The 25,591-nt window shown below is 45.2% G+C and overlaps 1 protein-coding gene across 4 annotated transcripts in view; it reads left to right on the top strand.

Annotated features, from left to right (window-relative positions):
- Positions 1 to 530: 530 nt before the first annotated feature.
- cita (citron rho-interacting serine/threonine kinase a) overlaps positions 531 to 25,591 on the top strand; it is a 278,500-nt gene continuing 253,439 nt past the window's right edge. For all 4 annotated transcript variants that reach the window (XM_038792114.1, XM_038792104.1, XM_038792084.1 and 1 more), the window contains exons 1-6: positions 531 to 736; positions 2,758 to 2,878; positions 7,392 to 7,501; positions 16,384 to 16,534; positions 21,806 to 21,981; positions 23,653 to 23,754. In XM_038792114.1, coding sequence (XP_038648042.1) covers positions 7,406 to 7,501; positions 16,384 to 16,534; positions 21,806 to 21,981; positions 23,653 to 23,754 — 525 coding nt within the window. In that variant the 5' untranslated portion in view covers positions 531 to 736; positions 2,758 to 2,878; positions 7,392 to 7,405. The remainder of the gene's footprint in view (positions 737 to 2,757; positions 2,879 to 7,391; positions 7,502 to 16,383; positions 16,535 to 21,805; positions 21,982 to 23,652; positions 23,755 to 25,591) is intronic.

The following is a 25,591-nucleotide window of genomic DNA, read 5'->3' as shown; positions in this document are numbered from 1 at the left end:
CCGCCCTGGGGGAGGGCGGCCACCGCGCATGCGCTGGTTGGCACCGGCCCAACTGCGCATGCGCAGGGCCCGAGTCTGGCGCCCCCTAGCACATAGCGCCCCGGGCGACTGCCCGAGTTGCTGGTGCCTTGTGCCGGCCCTGCCGATGGGCCTCCTTCAGCACTGTATGTTCTATTATCTGCATTTTTCTTTTAATGCAAACCGAAGTGCTTAATGATTTCAAAGTAACTCCAAATTTGTCTGTAGTGATAATGATTGAAGTTACAAGATTGTTGGTGCACTTTCATCATGAAGACCAACCCTGGGCACCGGGGACAATCCCACATTCTCGTCCCCTGACCTCCTGAGGCAGGCGGCCCGCTTCCCCGTTGCCGTGGTTACCAGTGACCTCCCACACTGAGGACGTTCCTGATTTCCACCAATCAGCTGGGGGAGAGACGTCATCCGGCCACACCAATCCGCTGGCCGGAGGGCGGTCACGTGGCCACCGCCTTGCCCTATCGGAGGAGGGCGAGGGCTCTTTGAATGGAGTTTGAAGGGAGGTCGAAGCGGCGATCAGTTCGTTAGGATTGGGCGGGAGCGAAACCACACTGACCCCAACCCCGAGGGCGGAGCGGACCGAACCGACACTGGCCCCGAGACCGGACCGGACCGGACCGGACCGACACTGACCCCGAGGGCGGAGCGGGCACTGCTGGCTGGCTGTCTGACAGACAGAACTGCCTGGGCTCAACAGGTAATCAACCGACCACCACCCGGGAGAGGTCCTGATTACTGACCCCGCCCGGCTCTGCTTTTAACATTAAATTTAGAGTACCCAATTAGAACATAGGCCCTTCGGCCCACGGTGTTGTACCGACCATTACATGCACCCACCACTCTCTGTATAAAGAACCTATCCCTAACATCTCCCCTATACCTTTTCTTCCAATTAAGGGGCAATTTAGCATGGCCAGTCCATCTACCCTTCAATCAGCTGGGGGGAGAGACACATCCGGCAGCACCAATCCGGAGGCCGATTACGTGGCTGCCGCCCTTCCCTATCGGAGGAGGGCGAGGGCTCTTTGAGCGGAGTTTGAAGGGAAGGCGAAGTGGCGACCAGTCGTTAGGATCGGGGTACCCTGCACATCTTTTTGGGTTGTGGGGGTGAAATCTGCGCAGACACGGGGTGAATGTGCAAACTTCACATGGACAGTGACCTGGGGCCGAGACCGAACCCGGATCCTTGGTGCTGTGAGGCAGCAGTGCTAACCACTGTGCCACCGTGCTGCACCATTTCCCTCCCGGTCATGGGCACTGTTTACTGACCCCCCCCCCCTCCCCTGTGGGTTGGGCACTATTTACTGCCCCGGGGGGGGGGGGGGGGGGGGGGGGGGGGGGATGTGCACTGTTTAGGGATCGCATCCCCAGGGGGACAGGCACTGTTTACTGACCCTGGGGACTGGCTTGGCGTATTGTTGCCACCTGGGTAAAGGGCATTATTTGTTAACAATCTTGCCCCAGGGGAACGTGCACTGTCTGTTTACCCACCCCTCTCTGGGATGGGCACAGTTTCCTGATATCGCTACCCCCCCCCCCCCCAGGGAGACGTGCACTGTTTACTGACCCCTCCCCGGAGGGATGGGATGGCCACTGTTTACTGATTCTCCTGCTTGGATAGGCACAGTTCACCTGGTATGCAATGTTTACAAGTTAATTATTGCAGCTCATACTGCAGCTTCATTCTATGACCACTGCCGAGTACAAGCAGGACATTGGGGTTTTAATGTTGTCATGTGAGGGTACCTTTAAGAAATGGGTGTTTATAAATGGGCTTGTATATAAATATCTGTAGTGAGAGTACCTTTAAGAAAAGTGTGTTTACTACTGCAGTGATGTCAGAGAGTGGGTGGAGCTGGGCTGTCTGTCAGCTTTTTACTTTCATTTTTGAGCAGGGTGTGTTTTAGTTTTGTTTTCAGTGTTGGAGCTGAAGCCAGACAGAGCCGGTGCACTGTTGGTCTCTCTGCCATCAAAAGACTATCTCTTGATCACTTGGTGAATTCAGAATTATAAATGTTCTCAGTAATGAATCTAAACATAATGTGTTTCTGTTGAAAGGTGTTTTTAGTCTTATGGATGTTAAAAGGGAAGCTTAAAGGATTACTTAGTGTTGTATTCTTTGGGGGTTGTATTTGAATTGATGGTTGCTAAGATGTTCACTGTTTTAAAAAGGTTGACTTGAGTTCATAGAATAAACATTGTTTTGCTTTAAAAAATACATTTCCATTTCTGCTGTACCACACCTGTAGAGTGGGCCGTGTGTTCCCCATACCACAATCTATTAAACGTTGTGGGTCATGTGAACTCCATGTTACGCTTCTGGGTTCTCTAAACCCTGGGCCATAACAATGTGATCTGTGGAGTATGTTTGCTGCACTCCAAATTACTATGGAAGTTGGAGCCAGAACCTGAAGAATTGCTGTGTTGAACATTTCCTGTTTTGAAAGTGTTTTGACCAGTTGTGCATTTCTTTTTGCTGTAAGCTGTCTGTTTGCCAATAAATGCAATTTAATAAAGTACTACATAACTGACTTAACCAACTCCATATTGGCAAGTCTGACCAGGAGGTAGAAAAAAGCGAATACTGAGGTTATTATTTAGATCGAAGGGAAGTATACAGTGATGTTCGCCAGAGGTCGATGTAGTGCTTTGGTGCTCTTTTTGATATATCAATGGCCTAGATTTAAGTTTACTTGAACCCAACACTTTCTGTTTCAGATGCAAGACTTCTACCACTGAGCCAAAGTTGACATCAAGGTATAGATGCCAGGTTCTCCATTCTGAAGATCGTTCGTGAAACTTTTGGGTTTACAACATTCAAGAAACTTTCTCTGTTCTGGTACTGGTTCAGATTTATTGAATTAGCTACCTCAAGATTATGCGTGTAAACCATGATCCAAGGTGTCAGATGGACTGTTGGCCCAGTTCCATAAACACTGCATTGCCATATATTATTTCATATACTCATCCTCATTGCAGTAACACTCCACACCTATCTGGGTAACAAAACTATAAACTGACAGGATCATAGTTCAATGCACATGGTAGAAACCTATTCAGCCCATCAAGCCAGTGCTTTGGAAGAGATGTCCTTTCGCCTTAGCTCTGCAGTCTTTTCCCTTTGACTATTATCCAATTTCCTTTTGCAAGTTATTGCTGCATCTTTTCAAACAGCGTATTCCAGATCATGACACCTCAGTGCTTGGGGAAAAAAATGTCACTGAGGGGAATGTGACTGGACAAATTTCCATGACACTATATAAATATTGTGAAAGGTGCAATATGAATGCAAATTTTTTCATTCTTTGTCTTTTCTGTTCTGTGTCCCACATTACTTTGTTGACAATGCGCTGAGGGCATCTAGGGATGACCTTCCAGATGTTCCCCACATTCTAAGAACAAATGTGTAACAAAAATGTATTGGTAGGTCATCTGAGTTAGCATACTGCTTTTTTGTCAAGTTGTTTGAACGGCAGCACAGTGGTTAGCACAGTTGCTTAATGGCTCCAAGTCCCAGGTTCGATTCCCGGCTTGGGTCACTGTCTGTGCGGAGTCTGCACATTCTCCCCGTATCTGTGGATTTCCTCTGTGTGCTCCGGTTTCCTCCCACAGTCCAAAGATGGACAGGCTAGGTGAATTGGCTATGCTAAATTGCCCTTGTATCCAAAAAAGGTTAGGTGGGGTTACGGGCAAAGGGTGGAGGTTTGGGTGGAGGTATGGGCTTAGGTTGGGTGCTGTTTCCAAGGACAGGATAAAAGCGTTGCCTCTTGTCAGTCAAGTCGGTGGAGTCCTGAGTTGTGGTGAGTTCAGGACAATTACAGTTCTGGTTTGTGATCAAGAGAAGAAAATTGTAATTTTACAGTTTGTATTTTTGCAATAATATTAAAACTTGGGTTAAAACACATCTGGAAACAAAAACTATATGCTGATAGGATCATAGCACGATACATGTACTATGGGCGCACGGTGGCATAGTGGTTAGCATTGCTGCATCACAACGTTAGGGACTGGGTTTGATTCCAACCTCGGGTGATTGTGTGGAGTTTGTACGTTCTCCAAGTGTCTGCACAGGTTTCCTCTGGGTGCTCCGGTTTTCTCAAAATCCAAAGATGTGCAGTTTGGGTGGATTTTTAAATTTTAAAATTCATTTACGGGTGTCGCTGGTTAGGCCTGCCCATCTGTAGTTGCCTTACAGGAAGTGGTGGCGAGCTGCCTTCTTGAACCGCTTCAATCCCTGAGGTGCAGGTACACCCACAGTGTTTGGGAGGGAGATCCTGGATTTTGCCCCAGCGACAGTGAAGCAACAGCGATATATTTCCAAGTCGGGGCGGTGAGTGACTTGGAAGGGAACCTCCAAATGGTGGTGTTCCCAGTAATCTGCTGCTCTTCTCCACCTGTGTGGTTGTGGGTTTGGAAGGTGTTGTCCAAGGAACCTTGGCGAGTTACTACAGTGCAGATTTTAGATGATACACACAGCTGCCACTGTTTGCGGTGGTTTGAATGTTGTGGGGCAATCAAGCGGGCTGATTTGTACTAGATGGTGTCGAGCTTCTTGAGTGTTGTTAGAGCTGCACTCAGCCAGGCAAGTGGAGAGTATTCCATTACATCGCTGGCGTGTGCCTTGCAGATGTTCGCCATGCTAAATTGCTCTTTAGGGTGGGATTGCAGGAATAGGACGGTGGAATTTGGCCTGGGTAGGGTGGTCTTTCGAAGGGTTGGTACAGACCTGATGGGCTAAATGGCTTCAGTTTGAACTGTAGGGATTCTATAAAAATGCTTTTGACAGTTTGCCTACTAAAGCTATGAATAAAATTGATGTAATCAGTGATTTTGCAGGATAAGTGTTTTGCTAATAGATAATGTGCAGCACGGTGGCGCAATGGTTAGCACTCTGCATCACGGCGCCGAGGTCCCAGGTTCGACCCTGGGTCAGTGTCTGTGTGGAGTTTTGCAGGTTCTCCCAGTGTTTGCGTGGGTTTTGTCCCCACAACCCAAAGATGTGCAGGCAGGTGGATTGGCCACGCTAAATCGCCCCTTAATTGGAAAAATTTAACTGGGTACTCTAAATTTATTTAAAAAAAACACATTTTGCCTGTTAGCAGATAGAGAGCTAATGTAACACCTTGAACCTGGCTGAACAAATCAAGGCACATCTTGTAACAACAGACAAAAGAATGCTGTATGCTCTTGAGTGCAGCTGGTGTACGATTCTAAACTGGTCCAGGATTCTAAGTTGAGCATAAGGTTTTTAGCTTGGTCCTAAAAAGTTTATCTCTCCAAGGACTCTGCAACATGATGAGCAAGTAAAGCCTCGTTGTCAGCTTGATAAGTAAGTGGCATTTGAAATATATGGTTTGCTTAATTGCAGCGTAGAGGTGGGTTTCAGGAAGCAAGTTAAGATATTGTAACTGTTAACTGTAAAGCTAATTATTTGTTGCTAATGTGCTTAATTCTGTGTTCAAATTACATTTTGTTGTAATAAAAAGCTGCCTCTAGGTCAGTGTTATTACTCCTGGGGCACAGAAACATTTATTCACAGTTTTGCTGAATGCAAATAGTTGGGTTCTAACCTGACACCGTAACCAAAATTGTGGTTCTGGACCGGACCCATGCAGGTTCTAAATCAATTTACGTTCCCCAACACCACACTGCTCTTCACAGAAAAGAAGGAAAGCATTTGTATAGTGCTATTCACGACCACAGGAAGTTTCAAAAGTGCTCAACAGCCAATTTAAGTAGTTTTGAAGTACAGTCCCTTATCACCACTCAGATGGCTGAACCTGTAAGCCAAAGAGATGGAGAAGCTTTTTTTTTAGGTTGGAGCTTTATATTTTGAAGAGGAAAAGTGTAGCCTTTAATTTTGTGATGAATGTCGGAATTTCATTACGTAATTGGGTGTAGGAAGGGTTAAACACCTGGATTAGTATACGACTGCTGCGGTCATGTTTATTTTTAAACTTGGTTTGAAATGCAGCTAGACCTTTTGGAGACAGGTGCATTATAAAAGTAAGATCATAATTTATTCCTGCCAGGGATATTGTTTGTTGAAGTTGGGCTAATGGACTTTTGTTTATATTAAGGGAGTTCCCTGGGTAGTAGATAACTAGAGACATTGTATTCAGCTAAGTAAAATTATATATTTAATAGGAGGATCCAGGGGCTGAAGCAGTTCCTGGAGGTTGAGTTTAGTTTTTGATTGTGATGTGAACATACAAGAAGTTGTGCTCTCGATGCATTGGGTAGAGATGTCTGTGGACAGACCAGCAGTTTCTTTCTAAACAGTGCAGTTAAAGATTTGACTGGTGACAGACCAGAAGCAGCTGATCTCAGGACAGTGAGTTAAAGATTTGCATGTGACCAGGCGAGGAATAGTTTCAAGGGCTGGCGGTTTAAATGGCAGTTTCACACGGACAAGAATCTGCAAACTAGTTTCTCTTTCTCCAGTGGTTTATCCAAAACATCTGTTTACAACAAGTATTCCTGAACCTGCTAAATGTATTTAAAAGTGAATTGTGACCTGAGATAGATTTTGTTTGAGCTGCGATAAAGATAGCAGTTAGGATTATATCATTGTTAAGCATTGTTTAACTGGTAATCGAAAGCTGTTTGTCTTTATGATAAAGTTATCATGTGTTAGTAATAAAGTTTGTTTTAATATATATTTATGCATGAAATCACTCCTGGTGGAAAGTATCCTTGCAAATTAAAATAAAATATTGGGGTTTCTGTCTGGTATCCCAGGACCTGTTGCGGTCTGGTCCGAGATTGTAATAATCTGAATTTAGTTCTTGGTATGTCTGACCTTGGCTTTTAGAACTGGGCAAAGTGGAGGAAGTTTTACTCGGTCTTTAACCCATGGTTTACCTGCTTGATTTTGAGATTTTTATGAGAGCTGTCCTCTGAAAGGGCAGCATGGTAGCCTTGTGGATAGCACAAATGCTTCACAGCTCCAGGGTCCCAGGTTCGAATCCTGGCTTGGGTCACTGTCTGTGTGGAGTCTGCACGTTCTCCCCGTGTGTGCGTGGGTTTCCTCCGGGTGCTCCGGTTTCCTCCCACAGTCCAAAGACGTGCAGGTTAGGTGGATTGGCCATGCTAAATTGCCCTTGGGGTCCAAATTGCCCTTAATGTTGAGTGTGGTTACTGGGTTATGGGGGATAGGGTGGAGGTATGGGCTTGGGTAGGGTGCTCTTTCCAAGAGCCGGTGCAGACTCGATGGGCTGAATGGCTTCCTTCTGCACCATAAATTCTATCTATGAATTGTTGCTTCAATTACCGTAGAAAAAAGTAAGACGACAATTAACATTTGTAACTGCCATTTTAGTAACTGAAAATATTTTTTCCCGTTTCTTTAGTGAAGCCGAGAGCAATGTTGAAGTTTAAATATGGTGGCAGCGGCCTTCCGGAGTTTGGGGCAGGCGAACCAATTACTAATCGCTGTTCCAGGATGAACCTGTTTTTCCAGGTTGGTGAGTCTGTGTTTTGACGCTCTAGGTGGAGTCTGGTAAAACAGATTGAGATGAGTAAATGCATTCAAACAAGATGTAAGAGACGGGAAGATTAGTATTACAAGTATTAGCACTGGTGAAAAAGACGTTCATTTATCTAGTGCCTTTCACAACCATAGATATTTCAAAACAATACTGACACATTTGGTGGGATGTGGGTATCGCTCACAAGGCTGGCCTGTATTGCCCATTCCTAATTGCCCCTGAAATGATGGTTTGCTGGGCTATTTTAGAGAACCGTTAGGAGTCAACCATATTTCTCTGGATCTGGAGCTATATGTAGGCCAGACCAGGTAAGGATGGCAGATTTCCTTCATAAACCAGATGCATTTTTACAACCATTTCATGGCCACCATCACTGGTACTATCTTTCAAATCGATTTTATTAATTGAGTTTAAATCTCACCAACTGCCATGGTGGTTTTTGAACCCCATGTCCCCAGAGTATTAACAACGCCCCCCACCACCACCACTCTTAATTTATGTGTGACCTGGAAGACTTTCCCCCTGAAGTTGAGGCTGTTTGAAGTTCTGTGCAATCTTGGAGCTTCAGTCAAAAGACCAGTGCGGTTATTGGAGTAGCAATAACTAAATGCAATTTAGAAAATTCCCTTCAATGTTAGACAAGATGCTGGGATTTAAAATGTGAATGAAACTTAACATGTCAATGAGTAGGAAATGACTAAGCAAATTGTGATACCACATGAAAGTTGTGAAATATTGAGCACTTGCTCGGACTAAAAGGTTCGGGCATTTTCTAAAGATGAGGTAAGATTTATTCATGCTCTCTTGATGTTTTCAGGAGAGGTAATCAGTTATTGGAAAGCCCCTTTCCCATTTTTCCCCACCCCTAAATTTAAAAAAAATCAACACATATTTAGAGTACCCACTTTTTTTTTTCCAATTGAAGGGCCGTTTAACGCTGCCAATCTACCTACCCGGCACATCTTTGGGTTTTGGGGATAAAACCCATGCTGATATGGGGAGAATGTGCAAACGCCACACGGACAGTGACCCAGGGCCAGGATCGAACCCAGGTCCTCAGCGCAATGTGCCGCAGTGCTAACTACTGCGCCTCTGTCGCCCACCCCACCTCTAAATTAATCGATGATGCTCACCTACATAATTTTGTGGGAGCTAAATTGGATTTCTCAATAAAATTTGGCATGTCTTATTTTTACTGAAGACTAACATTAAAAAAAAATGATTACATTTTAAATTTAGAGTACCCAATTCATTTTTTCCAATTAAGGGACAATTTAGCATGGCCAATCCACCTACCCTGCACATCTTTGTGTTGTGGGGGTGAAACCCTCGCAAACACTGGGAGAACGTACAAAACTCCACACGGACAGTGACCCAGGGCCGGGGTCGAACCTGGGACCTTGGCGCCGTGAGGCAGCAGTGCTAATCACTGCGCCACTGTGCTGCCCCTACTGAACACTAAAATGGCTGTTCACATGAAATAAATATACTGGTTTGAAGATGTCCCTTAATTTTGTGTGATGCTCGCATCTGCTGTTGATGACTCTTGGTGCATTGTATTTTCTCTTAATGATTTGCTGTGAGTTAGTGCTACGGTTCACTGTGTGAATGCGTCTCTAATTCACTTGTCTCTCAGTCCGGAGGAAACAGTCTCGAACACGTTCGTACTTCAGAATATTCTTTATTGCGATCGGGGCAGCTCTCTAGGTATTCTGGAGAACCACCTCGGAGAGTGCCAAAGTATTGCTCAAAACACCCTTCTTTTATATGTATTATTAGGGGGCTGTCCCTTACATTCACTTGAGCCCGCCCCCATTACAAAGCATAAAATTGTTATTGACATAGTTCCAATACATGATTTCACAGACTTTGAGGTTATCTATTGGCACATGAGTATATCTTAATCAGCAGGTGTTAGCCATAGTTGCAAGCGGCTCCCACATTTCATATTCCGTCATCCGGCCATCTGCCTTGTTTCTCAAGGCTATTCGGCTTACAGTCATTCATGAGTCGGCTCACGAATTCAGATATCAACTCCCTTATCTCAACAAGTTCATCCTCCTTTAATGGCTTCAATAACAAACTCCTCCACTTGTGATTTTCCACTAATGTATCCCATTCATTCTGGCTCTTTCTAGCTATTAACCCTTGCTTCACATCCTCAACTGCATGTGGATTTTGCATTCCAGGCACAATGGTTATGCAGTGTAGTGCACTCTGTATTTTTCCTGATTTTTATTTGAAGTTTGTGTTTTTGCTTGCAGTGGAACATTTTCATTTTTTGTTGCCTTGTATTCACATTGAACATCAATGTTCTATATATGTAGCATATTGTCCATGTTCTGTCATATATTGACTGTCCTAGCCAAACACCACATGGCTTAAGTGAAGGTTAAGTCTTTGCAGCTCAATGCATTGGACAGTGTAGACAATGTCAAAACATTTCACCGAGAGAGGAATGGTGGGGTAACTTTGCTGGACAAATAACCCAGAGACTTTTGTTAATGCGATGGGAACACTAATTCAAAATCACCAAGGTCTCTGGCAGTATTTAAATTTAATAATAAACATTGGAATTGAAAGCTAGTCACAGTAATGGTGACCTTGAATCCATTGGATTATCATAAAAACCAATCCGGCTTTTTTTCATTCATTTACGGGATGTGGGTGTCGCTGGTTAGGCCAGCATTTATTGTCCATCCCTATTTTTCCCTTCAAAAGGTGGTGGTGAGTTGCCATCTTGAACCGCTGCAGCCCCTAAGGTGTAGGTACACCCACTGTGCTTTTAGGGAGGGAGTTCCAGGATGTTGCCCCAGTGACAGTGAAGGAAGAGCGATATATTTCAAGTCGGAGCGGTGAGTGACTTGGAGGGGAACCTCCAGGTGGTGGGGTTCCCAGGTACCTGCTACTCTTGTCCATCGAGATCAGGAGTTCTCAACCTTTTTTAACCCATGGACCCCTTTTCCTCTTAATTTTTTTTTGTGGACCCCCATAGCCATTCCACAGAAAAAAAAGCTTCTTATATGCGTGGTAAACTAATCCTAAAGTCCATCTACCTTACCGTGAGGGTTGGAAACGGATTAGTGGTATTTTCGTACGTTGCCAAATTTATTCTAATATGAAAAGTAATGAAAAAACTTTTTACTGACTAAATTGAATTAAATTACTCTAAAAAATAACCAATTCATATCAAATATACACAGTTTCTAGTGATTACTGTGTTAAATCATTCATTAAACATGTCAAGGAGAAACGTGGCATAAGCGTCAGGTCAACCGTGGGTATTTACCTCAAGGTAAATTAGATAGATTATAATCTCTCTTTGACCTTTGTCAGTGCGAGAGAGAGAGAGAGAGAGAAAGGTGAATATTCATCATGAAAACAAACATTTTTTTCTTCTACTTGATTCTCAGTAATAACAATTGTTCTGAAGTAGAATTGCTCTATGGACCACTAAAATATCAACGTAGACCCCCAATTCGGTATTTTTTTTGAGTGGACCCTCAGTAATGTTACATGGACCCCCAGGGTCCATGTAGACCCCGGTTGAGAACCACTGATCTAGATGGTAGTGGTCGTGGGATTTGAAGATGCTGCCTAAGGATCCTTGGCGAGTCCCTGCAGTGCATCTTGAAGATGGTGCACACGGTTGCCACTGTTCGTCGGTGGTACAGGGTTTGAATGTTTGTGGAAGGGGAGCAATCATACTTTGTCCTGGATGGTGTCAAGCTTCTTGCGTGTTGTATGAGCTGCACTCATTGAGACAAGTGGAGAGTATTCCGTTACATGCCTGACTTGTGCCTTGTAGATGGTGGGAAGGCTATTACGCCATTTTTATCTGCTCTGGTAGTTCACTGATATCCTTTGGGGAAGGAAATCTGCAGTCCTTTCCTGCGATGGCCGACTTGTGAGTTTTGATGCACAGCCATACGGACAACTCTTGACAGCCCTCTGAAGTGGTCCAGTAAGCCATTCAGTAGTATAAAATCATTCTGGAAAAGTTGAATAATGATAAAATCGTACCCAGCATTGCCCTAGCCATCTGAAATGACAGCAACCTGTCGACCTTGCAAAGTCATTCTTGCTGATAACTGGGAGCTTGTGTTAAAATTAGGAGAGTTGTCCCACAGACTAGTTGAGCAACCACCTGAACTTAGCAAATTGTGCCTTGAAGCCAGTGTCCCAGATTCATCCATCGGCATTCTTGGGAATGTCCTGTCACACCAGCAGGTCAGACCCACCAGAGGTGGCATTACTGCCAGGGAGGAGTTGCCCTGGAAGTCGTCAACATTGACTCTGAATCCCATGAAGTCTCATGTTCTCCAATTGAACATGGACAAGGAAACCTCCTGATGAGAATGTAGTGCAGTGCCTGAGATGCTGGCTTTTAGGTCAGATTTAAACTGTGTCCCTGTTGTCCTCCAACATGGATATAAAAGGTTTCATGGAGAAGGGAAGGGGAATTACCTGTGACCCGGCCAACATTTATTCCTTAACAACGTCACTAAAACAGTTAATCTAGTTAGCACATTGCTGTTTGTGGGGCCGTGCACTATTTCTGCAAAGAGATAGTAAATTAAGTGAATGGGCAAAATTGTGGCAAATGGATTTCAATGTTATCAGATGTGTAGTCATCCACTTTGGATCGATCTATCCTTACCTATCCAGTTATAGCTACAGAATGAAAGAACAATACAGCACAGGAACAGGCCCTTGGGCCCTCCAAGCCTGTACCGGTCATGATACCAAACTTTACCAAAACCCTCAGCACTTCCTTGTGCCGTATCCCTCTATACCCATCCTAGCACAAGTGGATAGCACTGTGGCTTCACAGCGCTAGAGTCTCAGGTTCGATTCCACACTGGGTCACTGTCTCTGCGGAGTCTGCACGTTCTCCCCGTGTCTGCGCGGGTTTCCTCCAGGTGCTCCAGTTTCCTCCCACAATCCAAAGACTTGCAGGTAATGTGGATTGGCCATGCTAAATTGCCCTTAATGACCAAAAAGGTTGGGAGGGGTTATTGGGTTACGGGGATAGGGTGGAAGTGAGGGCTTAAGTGGGTCGGTGCAGACTCAATGGGCCGAATGGCCTCCTTCTGCATTATGTTCTATCCAAGTGTTTGTCAAGATGTCTTTTGAACGCTGTTAATGTATCTGCTTTCACAACCTCCCCTGGCAATGTGTTCCAGGCACTCGCCACCCTCTTTTTTTTTTTTATAAAAACCTGCCTTGCACATCTCCTCTAAACTTTGCCCCACGGACCTTAAACCTATGGCCCCTGGTGACTGACCCCTCCACCCTGGGATTGAGTGCCTGCCCATCCACTCTATCCATGCCCATATAGTCTTGTAGACCTCTATCAGATCACCCCATAACATCCGTCTTTCTAATGAAAACAGTCCTGGTCTATTCAGCCTCTCCACATAGCTAACACCCGGCAGACTAGGCAACATCCTGGTAAACCTCCTCTGCACCCTCTCCAAAGCCTCCACATTCTTCGGGTAGTGTGGTGACCAGAATTGTGCGCAATATTCTAAGTGCGGCCATACCAAGGTTCTATACAACTGAAGCATTACTTGCCAGTGTTTATACTCTATGCCCCGTCCAATAAAGGCAAGTATTCCGTATGCTTTCTTGCCTTGTCTTCCTGCTCACACCATTACTTCTGAAATCCCCAAAGGATCTATCTTTAGCCTCCTCCTTATTCTGATCTACATACTGCCCTTGGAGGACATAATTGAAAAACAAATTCGGTTCTCCACATCCGCCGATGACTGTGGAAGGAAACCGGACCACCCGGAGGAAACCAATGCAGATACTGGGAACGCACCAACTCCACACAGTCACCGAAGGCCGGAATGGAACCCGGATCCCTGGTGCTGTGAGGTAGTAGTGTTAACCACTGTGCCACCATGCTGCCCATATTTAATCCTTCTTCCCAGAAACAGGGTGAACGTAACCTTGGTATAGTATTTGATAATATGATATTCTGACCATGTCTCTGCATCAAGGCCACCTACTTCCACCTTTGTAACATTGCCGCACTCTGCCCCTACCTCATCTAACCTGCTGCTGAAACCCTCATCCATACCTTTTTTCTAACCTCGAGTTGAATATTTCACTGCTCTCCTTGCTGGCATCCCATCTTCCACTCTGGATAAACCTGCTGCCTGTACCCGAACTCCCATCAAGTCCCATTCACCCATTTAACCCAATGCTCAGTGACCTAAAACAAGCAAAATACTGTGGATGCTGAAAATTTGAAATGAGAGGAGAGAATGTTGGAAAAATAGAGCACGTCTGGCAGAATCTGTAGGGAGAGGAAACATATTTAAAAAAATAAATTTAAGAGTATCCAATTTTTTGCCTTCGAATTGAGGAGCAATTTAGCGTGGCCAATTCGCCTACCCTGCTCATCTTTTTGGTTTGTAGGGTGAGACTCACTTAGACACGGAGAATGTGCAAACTCCACATAGACAGTGATGTGGGGCCGGGATTGAACCCGAGTCCTCACCGGCGTGAGGCAGCAGAGCTAACAACTGCACCACCATGTAGCCCTCAAGAGAAAGCAGAGTTGACGTTTCGAGTCCTTTTGGCTCTTGGTCAAAACTAAAGAGAGGGAAAATATGTTAAATATTTAAATTGTAGCCAGGAGAGATTACAAGATGTAGAAACCTTAAGAACAAGAGAGAGAGAGAGAGACTGGTGTGTTAGGGGGAGGTGTTGCCGATTATATGGGGTATCAAAAAGGATTTACAATGGAGGAGAAAGGCCACAGTTTCAAGTTGTTGAACTCAATGTTGAACCCTGAGGGTTGTAATGTGCCTAATCAGATGCATCACCTGAGCATTGCAGCAGGCCAAGGACAGACGTGTGGGCATGAGCGCAAGGTGCTCAGTTAAAATGGCAAGCAACAGGAAGTTTGGGATCATGTTTGTGGGTGGAGTGAAGGTATTCGACAAAGCCATCACCCAGTCTGCATTTAGTTTTTCCAATGTTGAGACCACCTTAGGAGCAACGAAAATAGTAGGATGTGAGGGGAAGATGTGTTTAGTGGTAGCATAGTGCTGGAGTTGGAGGAAATGACAGAGGATCATCCTTTGAATGTGGAAGCTGGCAGGTGGAAATGAGCACAAGAGGGTCCCTATCATAGCTCTGGGAGGGAGGGAGGAAGGGAAAGAGGCAAGGTCAGAGGTGTGGGAAATAGGTGAAACCCAGTTAAATGCCTTGTCAACTCCATTCATCTCAACTAGAGGACCTTGGTTAAGGAAAAAGGCAGACTTGTCAGAAGCGCCATTTTTTTGTAGGTGGCATCATCAGAACAAATGCAGAGAAACTGGGAAAATGGGTGGAATCCTTGCAGGCAGTGGGGTGTGAGGAGCTGTAGTCAAGGTAGCTGTGGGAATCAGTGGATTAGTAATGAATATTGGTGGTCAGTCTATCACTAGAAATGTAAGCCATGATGTGGAGATGCCGGCGTTGGACGGGAGTGAGCACAGTAAGAAGTCTTACAACACCAGGTTAAAGTCCAACAGGTTTGTTTCAAATCACTAGCTTTCGGAGCACTGCTCCTTCCTCGGGTGAATGAAGAGGTAGGTTCCAGAAACGTGTATATATAGACAAAGTCAAAGATGCAAAACGATGCTTTGAATGCGAGCATTAGCAGGCAATTAAGTCTTGATAGATCCAGAGATAGGGGTAACCCCAGGTTAAAGAGGTGTGAATTGTCTCAAGCCAGGACAGTTGGTAGGATTTCTCAAGCCCAGGCCAGATGGTGGGGGATGAATGTAATGCTACATGAATCCAAGGTCCCGGTTGAGGCTGTACTCGTGTGTGCGGATCTTGGCTATAAGTTTCTGTTCAGCGATTCTGCATTGTCGCGTGTCCTGAAGGCCGCCTTGGAGAACGCTTACCTGGAGATCAGAGGCTGAATGCCCTTGACAGCTGAAGTGTTACCCGACTGGAAGGGAACATTCCTGCCTGGTGATTGTTGCGCGATGCCCATTCATTCGTTGTCGCAGCGTCTGCATGGTCTCGCCAATGTACCACGCTTCAGGACATCCTTTCCTGCAGTGTGTGAGGTAGACAATGTTGGCCGAGTCCACGAGTATGTACCGTGTACCTGGTGGGTGGTGTTCTCGCGTGTCATGTAGCACCCATGTCGATGATCTGGCACGTCTTGCAGAGATTGCCATGGCAGGATAGTGTGGTGTCGTGGTTGCTGTTCTGAAGGCTGGGTAGTTTGCTACAAACAATAGTTTGTTTGAGGTTGCGTGGTTGTTTGAAGGCAAGTAGTGAGGGTGTGGGGATGACTTTGGCAAGATGTTCGTCTTCATCGATGACGTGTTGAAGGCTGCGAAGAAGATGTGATAGTTTCTCAGTCCGGGGAAGTACTCAACGACAAAAGGCACTCTGTCGGTTGTGTCCCGTGTTTGTCTTCTGAGGAGGTCGGTGCAGTTTCTTTGCTCCACGGTGTTCCACATAACCCACAAAAAAATGGATATTACTGGGGCTCAGGCTGGTACCCATGACCACACTTGTATTTGCAAGCAGTGAGACGAGATAAATGAGAAATTATTTAGTGACAGATATCCCTTTTTATTTCTGTAACCGTACAGCCCTCTCAAATCTCTGTGTCCTTTAAATTCTGACGTCTTGTGCATCCCTGATTTTTGTGCTTCATCAGTGGTGGCCGTGTCTTCAGTTGCCTCAGGCCTAAACTCTGGAATTCTCTCGCCTCTCTGCCTTTCACGTCTCACTGAAGACTTTGCTACTTGTTGTTGTTTAATCCATGTGCCTTTGATGGTCTGGGCAGTTTATTGAGGTTCTACCTATTTGAATTGCACTTCGCCAACAGGGAAAGACTCCATTTCTTGGCCGAGCACAGCTGCAGTCTTCCTGCCGACTGACCAGAGAGGGACTCATTGATGCAATCTTTGTCCTCTTTGATGAATGTAATCGTCCTGAGCTGCTGAAGATTAAACATGTGGCCAACTTTGTGAATAAGTGTGAGTACTACAAAATATGGATGCAATTGGTTTGGGGAATTGATGTTTCATTTTGAACTGTGGATCAGGCCTAAAGTTTGAACTATTGTGTATATAGTTAATGCATTTGAGTATTACTGTCTCTCAAACTGTTCGCTCCATTTTCCGATGTTGATGTGTTGTAATGTAAGCCAAGTTTGTTTCATATAGCGTTGTTTCGTATAATACAACAAACAGGAGATAAGTTACAAAATTTTTTAACATAAATCAGACATTATTAATTTAAGGGAAACCTGTACTCTTAATTACCTGTCATGATATGCACTCGTGCGCATAATGAGATACAGACGGGCAGTGACAGACACCCAGTACAGCCAATCAACACACGGGACCAATCACCAGGCAGATCACTAGAGGGGGGTTTCTCACTATAAAACGCACGAGGCATCAGCATTCTGCCTCTTTCCACTGGTGACAACTGTAGCGACAGTCAGGGTGTATATATCAGTTAGCATCTTCTACACGTGGCTCAGAGCTAGTCTGGTCTAGTTAGTTATAGTAAGCACACTTAGATTAGTAGAGTGTCAAACCCACAGCGAACTGTGTGCACTGCTTAACAAATTCAATAAAGCATATTGAACTAACATCAAAGTTTGGAGTCTACTTTCAAGTACAACTGCATCCAGTTGCAGTCTGTGTTACCCCAGGTTGATTAACATGACATGGTACCAGTAGTCTACTATCTCTAAGTGGTTTACCTCGGGGCTTATTAGGGGCTGGTTTAGCACACTGCTAAATCGCTGGCTTTGAAAGCAGACCAAGGCAGGCCAGCAGCACGGTTCAATTCCCGTACCAGCCTGCCCGAACAGGTGCTGGAATGTGGCGACTAGGGGCTTTTCACAGTAACTTCATTTGAAGCCTACTTGTGACAATAAGCAGTTTTCATTTCATTTCATTTCGAGTGATTCAGTGACGACCAGCAAGTGCCTTCCAGTGGCATGGAGAAAATCCCGGCCCCATCACAGCTATGGATCTCCGGCAATCTCGGCGCCAACTGGCGGGTCTTCAAGCAGTGGTTCCTTCTCTACATTGAGGCCTCGAGTATGTGTCCGATGCCAGAAAAATTGCGTTGCTCCTATCAACTGCGGGGGACCAAGCCATCCAGATTTTCAACTCGCTTAATTTTACCGACGGCCAGGACAAGACAAAATTCAAGACCGTTTTGGAGATGTTCGACAGTCACTGAAGTCGAAACAAACGAGAGCGTTGAGCGCTATATCTTCCAGCAACGCCCTCAGGGTGAGGATGAACCTTTCCAATCCTTTATAACTCATCTCCGTATATTAGCGAAGTCCTGCAATTATGGTGCACCCGCTGATTCCATCATCAGGGATCAGATCGTGTTTGGGTTGCACTCCAATTCCTTGCGGGAGAAATTCCTCAAAATTAAGCACACGACTCTGCCAGTCGCAATTGAGATGTGTAAAATGCATGAGCATGCGAGAAATCGGTACTCCCGTTTCAAATCGGCAGAATACGAAAAATTTGCCTCCCACGAGGCAGTGTGTGTACAGGCCATCGCCCGGATGCGGCGCCTCAGTATCGATGAAGGCGGCCATTTTGCACGCTTTTCCCTGGGCCCTACGCATTCGCACCACAAACGGGAGAACAAAGCGGCCGAAAACCAAACTGCGCAGGTGTGAACATCGGCTGACTGCACTGCGCATGTGCGACGACGCACGGAGCGTAACGACGTCAACGTCATGATGTGCCTGAACTGCAGCACCGCCCACCTAAAGCGGCAATGGCCTGCAAAAGGCAGGCGATGTTTAAATTGTGGGAAGCCTGGACATTGGAGCGATATCCACATTCTTCGACCTCTTGGAACTGCCCTAGTTAAGGTGCATTCAGCTCAATACTGATCGAATAGCTTGCTGCACATATTGTTTCTGTTATAGCCCCCATGGAGGCCACTGGGTGTGGGCCATTAGTTTCCCCATGACCGCCACAGAATGTGAACTTCCCCGGTAACGGGGTGGGCTTCCCCTATAATGAGGGAAGCCCTCAGTATTAAAAACCTCGAGCTGGGTGCAGGGTGGGACAGGAGATTCTGCAGGGAGAGGTGATTTGTGTATAGTAAATGAAAGCATCGCTTGCATCCTACTTGTCGTTTCATGCTTATTTTCTTGGCCTGGCTGGCGACGAAGGTAAAGTAGAGCTGCCATTGGCACCGAGTGCTGCAAAACCGGAACAATCTCGTTTAGACCTCCAGTGGCCTCTCACCGACTTGCAGAGATGCCCACATTGGGAAGCTGCAAGTAGGTACGGATGATTGGGAACAGTCTATCGAATGAATGTGATACTTTTCAGACGAATGCAATACTTTCGTTGGAATAATTTCCAACCAAAACCCCCACTCATCATTCACCATTTTCGCTTACATGGCACCATCAAGGTCCAGGGCGAACCGTATAGCAATTTCTTGGCCCGATTAAGGAAACCTGGTGGAAATCTGTGAGTTTGGTGCCATGTTGAACGAGACTTTGCGAGACCGTTTTGTCTGTGGCCTTCAGGACCAGGCAACGCGGGGTCGAGATCGGCATCTCCCGCGAGAACACTGAGCAGGGCATCGATGAACTCTCAAGGCATCGCTGTTCCAAGGCCGGTAGAGATGGCCCCCCCGACGATGGGGCAGGCCCCGTAGAGAAGCCACCACTCACTTTTCCCGGAGAATGAATGCCCCGCTGTCCATTATGGGCCAGCATCCACCAACCGCCGAGACCGGGCCATTGAAAGCCTGATCCCTCCAACTGCCAGTTGCATGCCAACGGCGTCCACATGACCGGGCCTACTGTGGAGAGGAGAAAGCCCCCCCCCCCCCCCCCCCCCCCCCCCCCCCCCCCCTACCAGCAGTTGTACTGTGTGAAGACCCCACTGGTTGCCCGCATCCAGATAATCTTGCAGGTGAATGAACACTCCATCGACATGGAGCTGGACACTGGAACTGGGGTCTCCGTGATCAGCTGCTGCACGTTTGACAGGATTCGTTTAGGCCTCCTGACTTTGGTGTTGAGGGATTGTACCCGGTTGGTGACTTACATGGAGAGCCATTGGTGATTGAAGGTACACTGGTTCCCGTCGCATACGGACAGCAGTGATGGTACACCAACAGCAGACTGAATTTGCTGGACCATGACTGGTTGCAGCACCTGCGGTTGGATTGGCAGTGGGTTTGCCATATGGAGGGGAAGGAGTCTTGGCAAAGTTTCCCCGGTATATTCCAGGAGGGCCTGGGCACCATACAGGGGCCATGGCCAGGATCAGTGTGGTCCCGCTGGCACAACAGTGTTATTTTCGGCCCGACCGGTCTGGTATGCCCTGCGGCCAAAGGTAGAAGCTGAATTGGATTGTTTGGCACATCTGGGCACCGTACGTGCCTTTTCAGTTCTCTGATTAGGCTGCCCCACTCGTCCCTGTGCTGAAACCCGACTGCTCCGTGCGCCTGTGCGGCGATTACAAAATGACAGTGAATCGGGTCTCTTGTTTGGTCTGTTACCTGGTTCCGCGCATTGACGACTTTTTATGCGAAGTTCAGCAGCGGTTGCACATTCACCAAGCTGGACATGAGGCACGCATACCTCCAGTGGGTCCTGCACCCTGATTCACGGTGTTTCCTAACGGTCAACATGCACCCGGGTCTGTATGAATATACCCAATTGCCTTTCGTGGTTTCCTTGGTGTGTGTCATTTTCTAGCAGCTTTTGGAAAACATCCTGAGGTTTACCCCAAGTCGAGGTTTACCTCGACAATGTCCTAATCAGAGGCTCCTCCAACCAGGAGCATTTGTGGAACTTGGCCAAGGTTTTTCAACGATTCCAGGAAGATGGAAAATGTGTTTTTTAAAGCAACCGAAGCCAGTACCTCAGTTACCGAGTGGACCGCCATGGCCTGCATCCCGTCAAGGACAAGGTGAGGGCTATCGACAGGCGTCATTACCAAATGGGCCAACATAACTTCGCTGCGTCCTGGGTTTGGTCAACAACAATGGGAAGTTCATCCTGAACTTGGCTACCCTATTGGCCCACCTCCACCAAAAGGGTCAACCATGGGAATGGGCCCGGCCCCAGCATATTGTTTTTTCAGAAGTGCGACGACGGCTATCATCGTCCTTCCAGCTATCTGGATCTGATCTACACCATTGTTTATTAATTTAACCCAATCAGAATTTCATTCTGTTCCTTTCTGTTCATGTACTTATCTAGCTTCCTAAATCCATCCATACGATTCTTCCTGGTTTAGATCCAGATCAAGGCCAGCTGAGCAGGTTTAATTCCCGTACCGGCTGAGGTTATTCTCAACCTTGCCCCTCGCCTGACATGTGGTGATCCTCAAGTTAAATCACCACCAGTCAGGGGGAAAGCAGCCTGATCGTCTGGGACTATGGCGACTTTATTGAACTTTACCCTGTTAAACAATGCCTTGTGAAACCCTGTTCCACATTATTACTCTTGTGGGGGAAACAAGTTTATTTCTGAATACTCATGCTGGACTCTCATATTTATGTCTCTAGTTTTGGTGCCTCCCACTCCCGACAAGTGGAACATTTTTCCCCATGTATACCCGATGAAGCCCTCTCATAATCTTAAAAACCTCCATCACGTCACCTCTCCGTCTATACTTTTCTGTGGAAAGGAGCCCCAGCCTATTCTGACTGTACTGATTGTATCTCATCTAATCGTAGTTCTGCTTTGTTCGCACCTTTTTTGTATGAAAAATCCTTTGGGATAATATGTGATGAGCAGAAAGATATGAAATGACCACAAATTAACAGTAAATAAAAATACTTCAATATTACTTACATTGGTTGATTTTGGGACAGAAAGTATGGGTATCGGTAACATGTAAGCAAAGGGAGAGGACGCAATGGAACCAGTAAGAGATCAAATAGAATGTGCTGGAACCTAAGTGAGTGGGTGTTCTCTCTCTCTCTCACTCACCCACACAGGCAAGTGATCCAACAGCAAGAGACAGTGTGTTCGAGAGCGAGAAAGAGAGGCCTTCCTCTTTCACATACCCTGTTTTCGAGCGGAACAACTCCAATCAGTGCTAAAATTCTTAGTCTTTCTTTGCTCCACGTGGAGTGCTGCAGTTCGGTGAATCATGCAGACAGTATAATAACAGCCAATTTAACCATGTTAAGCCCAGGTAACGTTTTAAATACCTATGTTGTGTTATATTAGGTATGGGTGTTTTTTTTTCCCAGTTGATTTTAAGTCTCTCTTCTGTCTGCAGACAAAGATACCCTGACTGAAATGCGGGGGTTGCAACCCTGCGCTGATGATTTTGAAGTGAAAAGCGTGATTGGCCGTGGTATTTTTGCGGAAGTGCAGGTTGTTAGAGAGAAAGCCACCAACGATGTTTATGCAATGAAAGTGATGAATAAGCAATCGCTGGTGGGACAGGATAATGTAAGTTGACTACCTATTCTGTAGATTTAGGTGGGATCTTAATGTGAGGCAGCTGCTGCAGGAATTGGGGTTCGGCTCAGCTGTTAATTATTTAGTTGCAGCCATCTATGATTGATCATTGGAAAAGTCAACCAGTTTCTCCTTTGTTCAAGAAAATTTTAACTTAATACATGGTTTGAAGTTAGTTTTCATGTAAAGTATTTCAATCAATATATATGATCCAACTCCAATAGAGAGAGTTGGTTAATTCATGTTCTGGGCTGTTATTTATGTACAGGTTGATTGTCAAAGCTCACTTTATTGCTGCCATTGCTCAAAGAATTCTATTTTTCTAATCTTATCCATGTGAGATGTGTCTGCTGGGGAATGAATGTTTTAAATTTGGGTACCTACTATCTCTGTCAGATGCACCACAGGTCAGATTCAGGGAACAGCAACCTTGGTCTTCAAATTGTTCCATTTGTTTTCCCCACTTCTTCCCCACCCCCCAGGTAATTCTGTGTAGCAGTTGCATTGCCTAAATTTAATTCAAACTTAATTCATGTTGGGCCCTTGCCGAGGCTACTTTAAAACCACATTCTCAGGACAAGTGGCAGTGTAGTGCATTCTTTTGCTCTTAACTCTCAAGCACAAGGTTCTGAATATTTAGTTGGCTGTATTGATTGTAAGTCCCTATAATTATGAAGATTTTTTTTTCTGAATCTTAATTGGAGCTGAGGCACTCCATACTGTACCAGAGATAACTAAAGCCATCAAATATTTAACTATGCCTTCAAATATTTTATATTTTTATGAGCATTTTCTGAAGGTAGGTGCTTGTCTTTCACAATGTATGAGTTGTCTGTAATAAATATGAAGAATATCCCCTTGTGATTGCAGTAGACAAACAGTTGTCAGTTGATAGTATCACTAAGGGCTTTGTGGAGAGTATATACCCAAGGCTTTCCATTTGTGGAGCAACTGCTCTGCTATGTATTTGCACTTCATTGTTGCTATGTTGTAAAACAGAATGTCACCGAATAAACTGGCTCATTGGTCTATGGTCAAGACTATTCCTCCTGGTTGGAATTGGGCCTTACAGAATCATAGAATCTCTACAGTGCAGAAGGAGGCCATTCAGTCCATCAAGTCTGCACCGACTCTTGGAAAGAGCACCCTACCTAGGGCCGACCCTTTCTCCATATTACACTGATCCCAATTAATCAAGAGCACTGGGTAAGCTATTCTGTCATGGTACATGGTGTGGGAGGATATACTATAACCCAAACAAGACCTGACGAGCTCAGGCAATGTTCCCCAGGCTGCTTGTTCAATGAACAATACACGCACACACGACTATTTGAAGAGCACAGGATCCTGAAATGAGAGAACTTTTCATATCAGCCCCAAGAGGATTGTGCTGGTAACATGAAAAGGTTAAAGGAAGAATAGGAGCTTAAACAATGTTTTAAAAAAAAAACCAAAATAAATTGTGCGCTCTGTGAAAGTTATTGGTAAATTATATGGCAAAAGTAAAATACTGATCTTATTGTATTAGTGTGTGGTTTTAATAACATCAGTAAGTTTAATATATATACTATTTGTGTGGTGTAGAGTTGGCGTTTGCAGCTTTATGGCTGTTTTCAAGCTTTACCCATCCCACTCTTCGATTTATTTTTTCTTGGTCGACAGGTGGTGTTTTTTGATGAGGAATGCAGTATCCTGTCACGCAGCACCAGCCCCTGGCTGCCACTGCTACAGTATGTATTTCAGGACAAGACTTGTATCTATCTGGTGAGTAGGTGGAACACCACCAAACACTGGAAAAGGGATGACTACCCTGCTTATCACAAGCTTTCTGCATATAGGGTTGCTTGTATCTACTAAATGGTCCGTGGGACAATTGAGGAGGGTAAACCACCAGGATCATTGATTTATTTCCACTTCAAGAGCACTCTTTACCCAAATTCATTTCTCACTTAACTGTGTGTGAATGGGTGCTTGTGATTATTTTACCCAAATACCTAAATCATGGTTGAATCGAGTGTGAAGTTTGGCAGGCTTGGTTAAGGGGAACATCACAGCTAAGTTGCACTCTACCCTCATCTAATGTGCACACAGTTACGCTTCCACCAGATGCAATAGCTCAGGGTTTTTCAAAGATTGCGTAGTGTCCCGAGGATGGATTGCAGGCAGGTTTTAGGAGGTACACTGAGTGATTGGTCGCACCGATCCTGTGTAGGCACCAATCGTGGGAGAAGCGCCCATTGGCCACTACTGGCTTTAATATTGAGAATGGCGGCTGCTGCAGCCTTTTGAATGAAAAGGAATGAGGCTATGTGAAGTTGTCCGGCCAGAAGCAGTAGCAGGTCATGAACTCTGCAAATACACTTGACGTTAAGCGCCCTCCATGTATGTCCTTTTGGTGCCAAATTACAGAGCAGAGCTGCTTCCAATTTCCAGCTGCTGGCAAGAGGACAGTGAAGATGGATCGTTTTCTTACAAGTAAGAGATGGCCAGAGACTCAAATAGGCAGTGTACCTACTGGACAGAATCTCAACAGAATCTGCTGGCGAAAGCTGCCCAGGAGAGTTCAGTGTAAGACAGAGCAGTGCTAGTGTTAGCTCTGTACAGAGCACTGTTCACAGTTTTGGTCTCCTGACTTAAAGGATATACTTACCATAGATTAGGTGCAACAAAGGTTACTTAAATTGACTCCTGAGGTGAGAGAAGTATCCAATGAGAAAAGGCTGAATTAAATAGTCTCTGAGTTTGGAAGAATTATCTCATTGTAAAGTGTAGCATTCTGCGAGGCCATGTCAGGGTAGATGCCAAGGAACAGCTTTCCCTGCAGAGTTCAGAGGTGGGAGTCAGTACTGAGACCAGAAGAAATTTATTCGCTTAGGATTGTGGATCTTTGGAATTCTCTACAACAGAGGGCATCAAAATGCTCAGTTGATGATCATATTCAACACCTTTTGGGCACAAAAGCGAATTCCAGGATATGGGGATCGGGCAAGAAAGTGAAGTTGAGGCAGAAGATCAGTCATGGCCTTAATTGAATAGCGGAGCAATCGAAAATGATGTATCTTGAAGCCGGTCTACACCCATTCTTATTTATTATTATCTTATAATCTAAGCATAATGGATACGTTTAGTTGGTAGTCATTTCATAAATCATGGCACAAGTGTTGGTGTGCATTGAAAAGTCACGTTTCTGAACCACTCCAAATTGGCAAAAGTTACTGCTGCTCATTTCAAATTGTGCCATATGTAACCTGAATAGGGCAATAAAAGGATATGAATCAGTGTAAATAGAGGTGCTTTACTGGTATGTCACATTTGTGTCAAAAAATCTATATCGATGAACATTACTGCTTTATTAAGCAGTGAGCATTTTAATAAAAACTGTAACATGTGCTTTCTGCCAGGGGATGTCACTAGTGATCTTTGAATCACTGTGTGTATATTTTTGTATAGCGTTGTGGGAATTGTTTGATTTTCGAGCAACTAGATATTTATATTTTTTGGTGAGCGAGGAGAAGGAATTCCGAAGAAGAGTCATTTCAAACAGGTAGGATCTATCTGGTTAAGAAATGTGCAGATTTTCTACTGGCTTAAGATTGTCATT

This window comes from Scyliorhinus canicula, chromosome 1, assembly GCF_902713615.1.
Source record: "Scyliorhinus canicula chromosome 1, sScyCan1.1, whole genome shotgun sequence".
Lineage (NCBI taxonomy): Eukaryota > Metazoa > Chordata > Chondrichthyes > Carcharhiniformes > Scyliorhinidae > Scyliorhinus > Scyliorhinus canicula.
The sequence above is the reverse complement of the archived record's forward strand: the minus strand, read 5'-3'. Positions and strand labels throughout refer to the sequence as shown.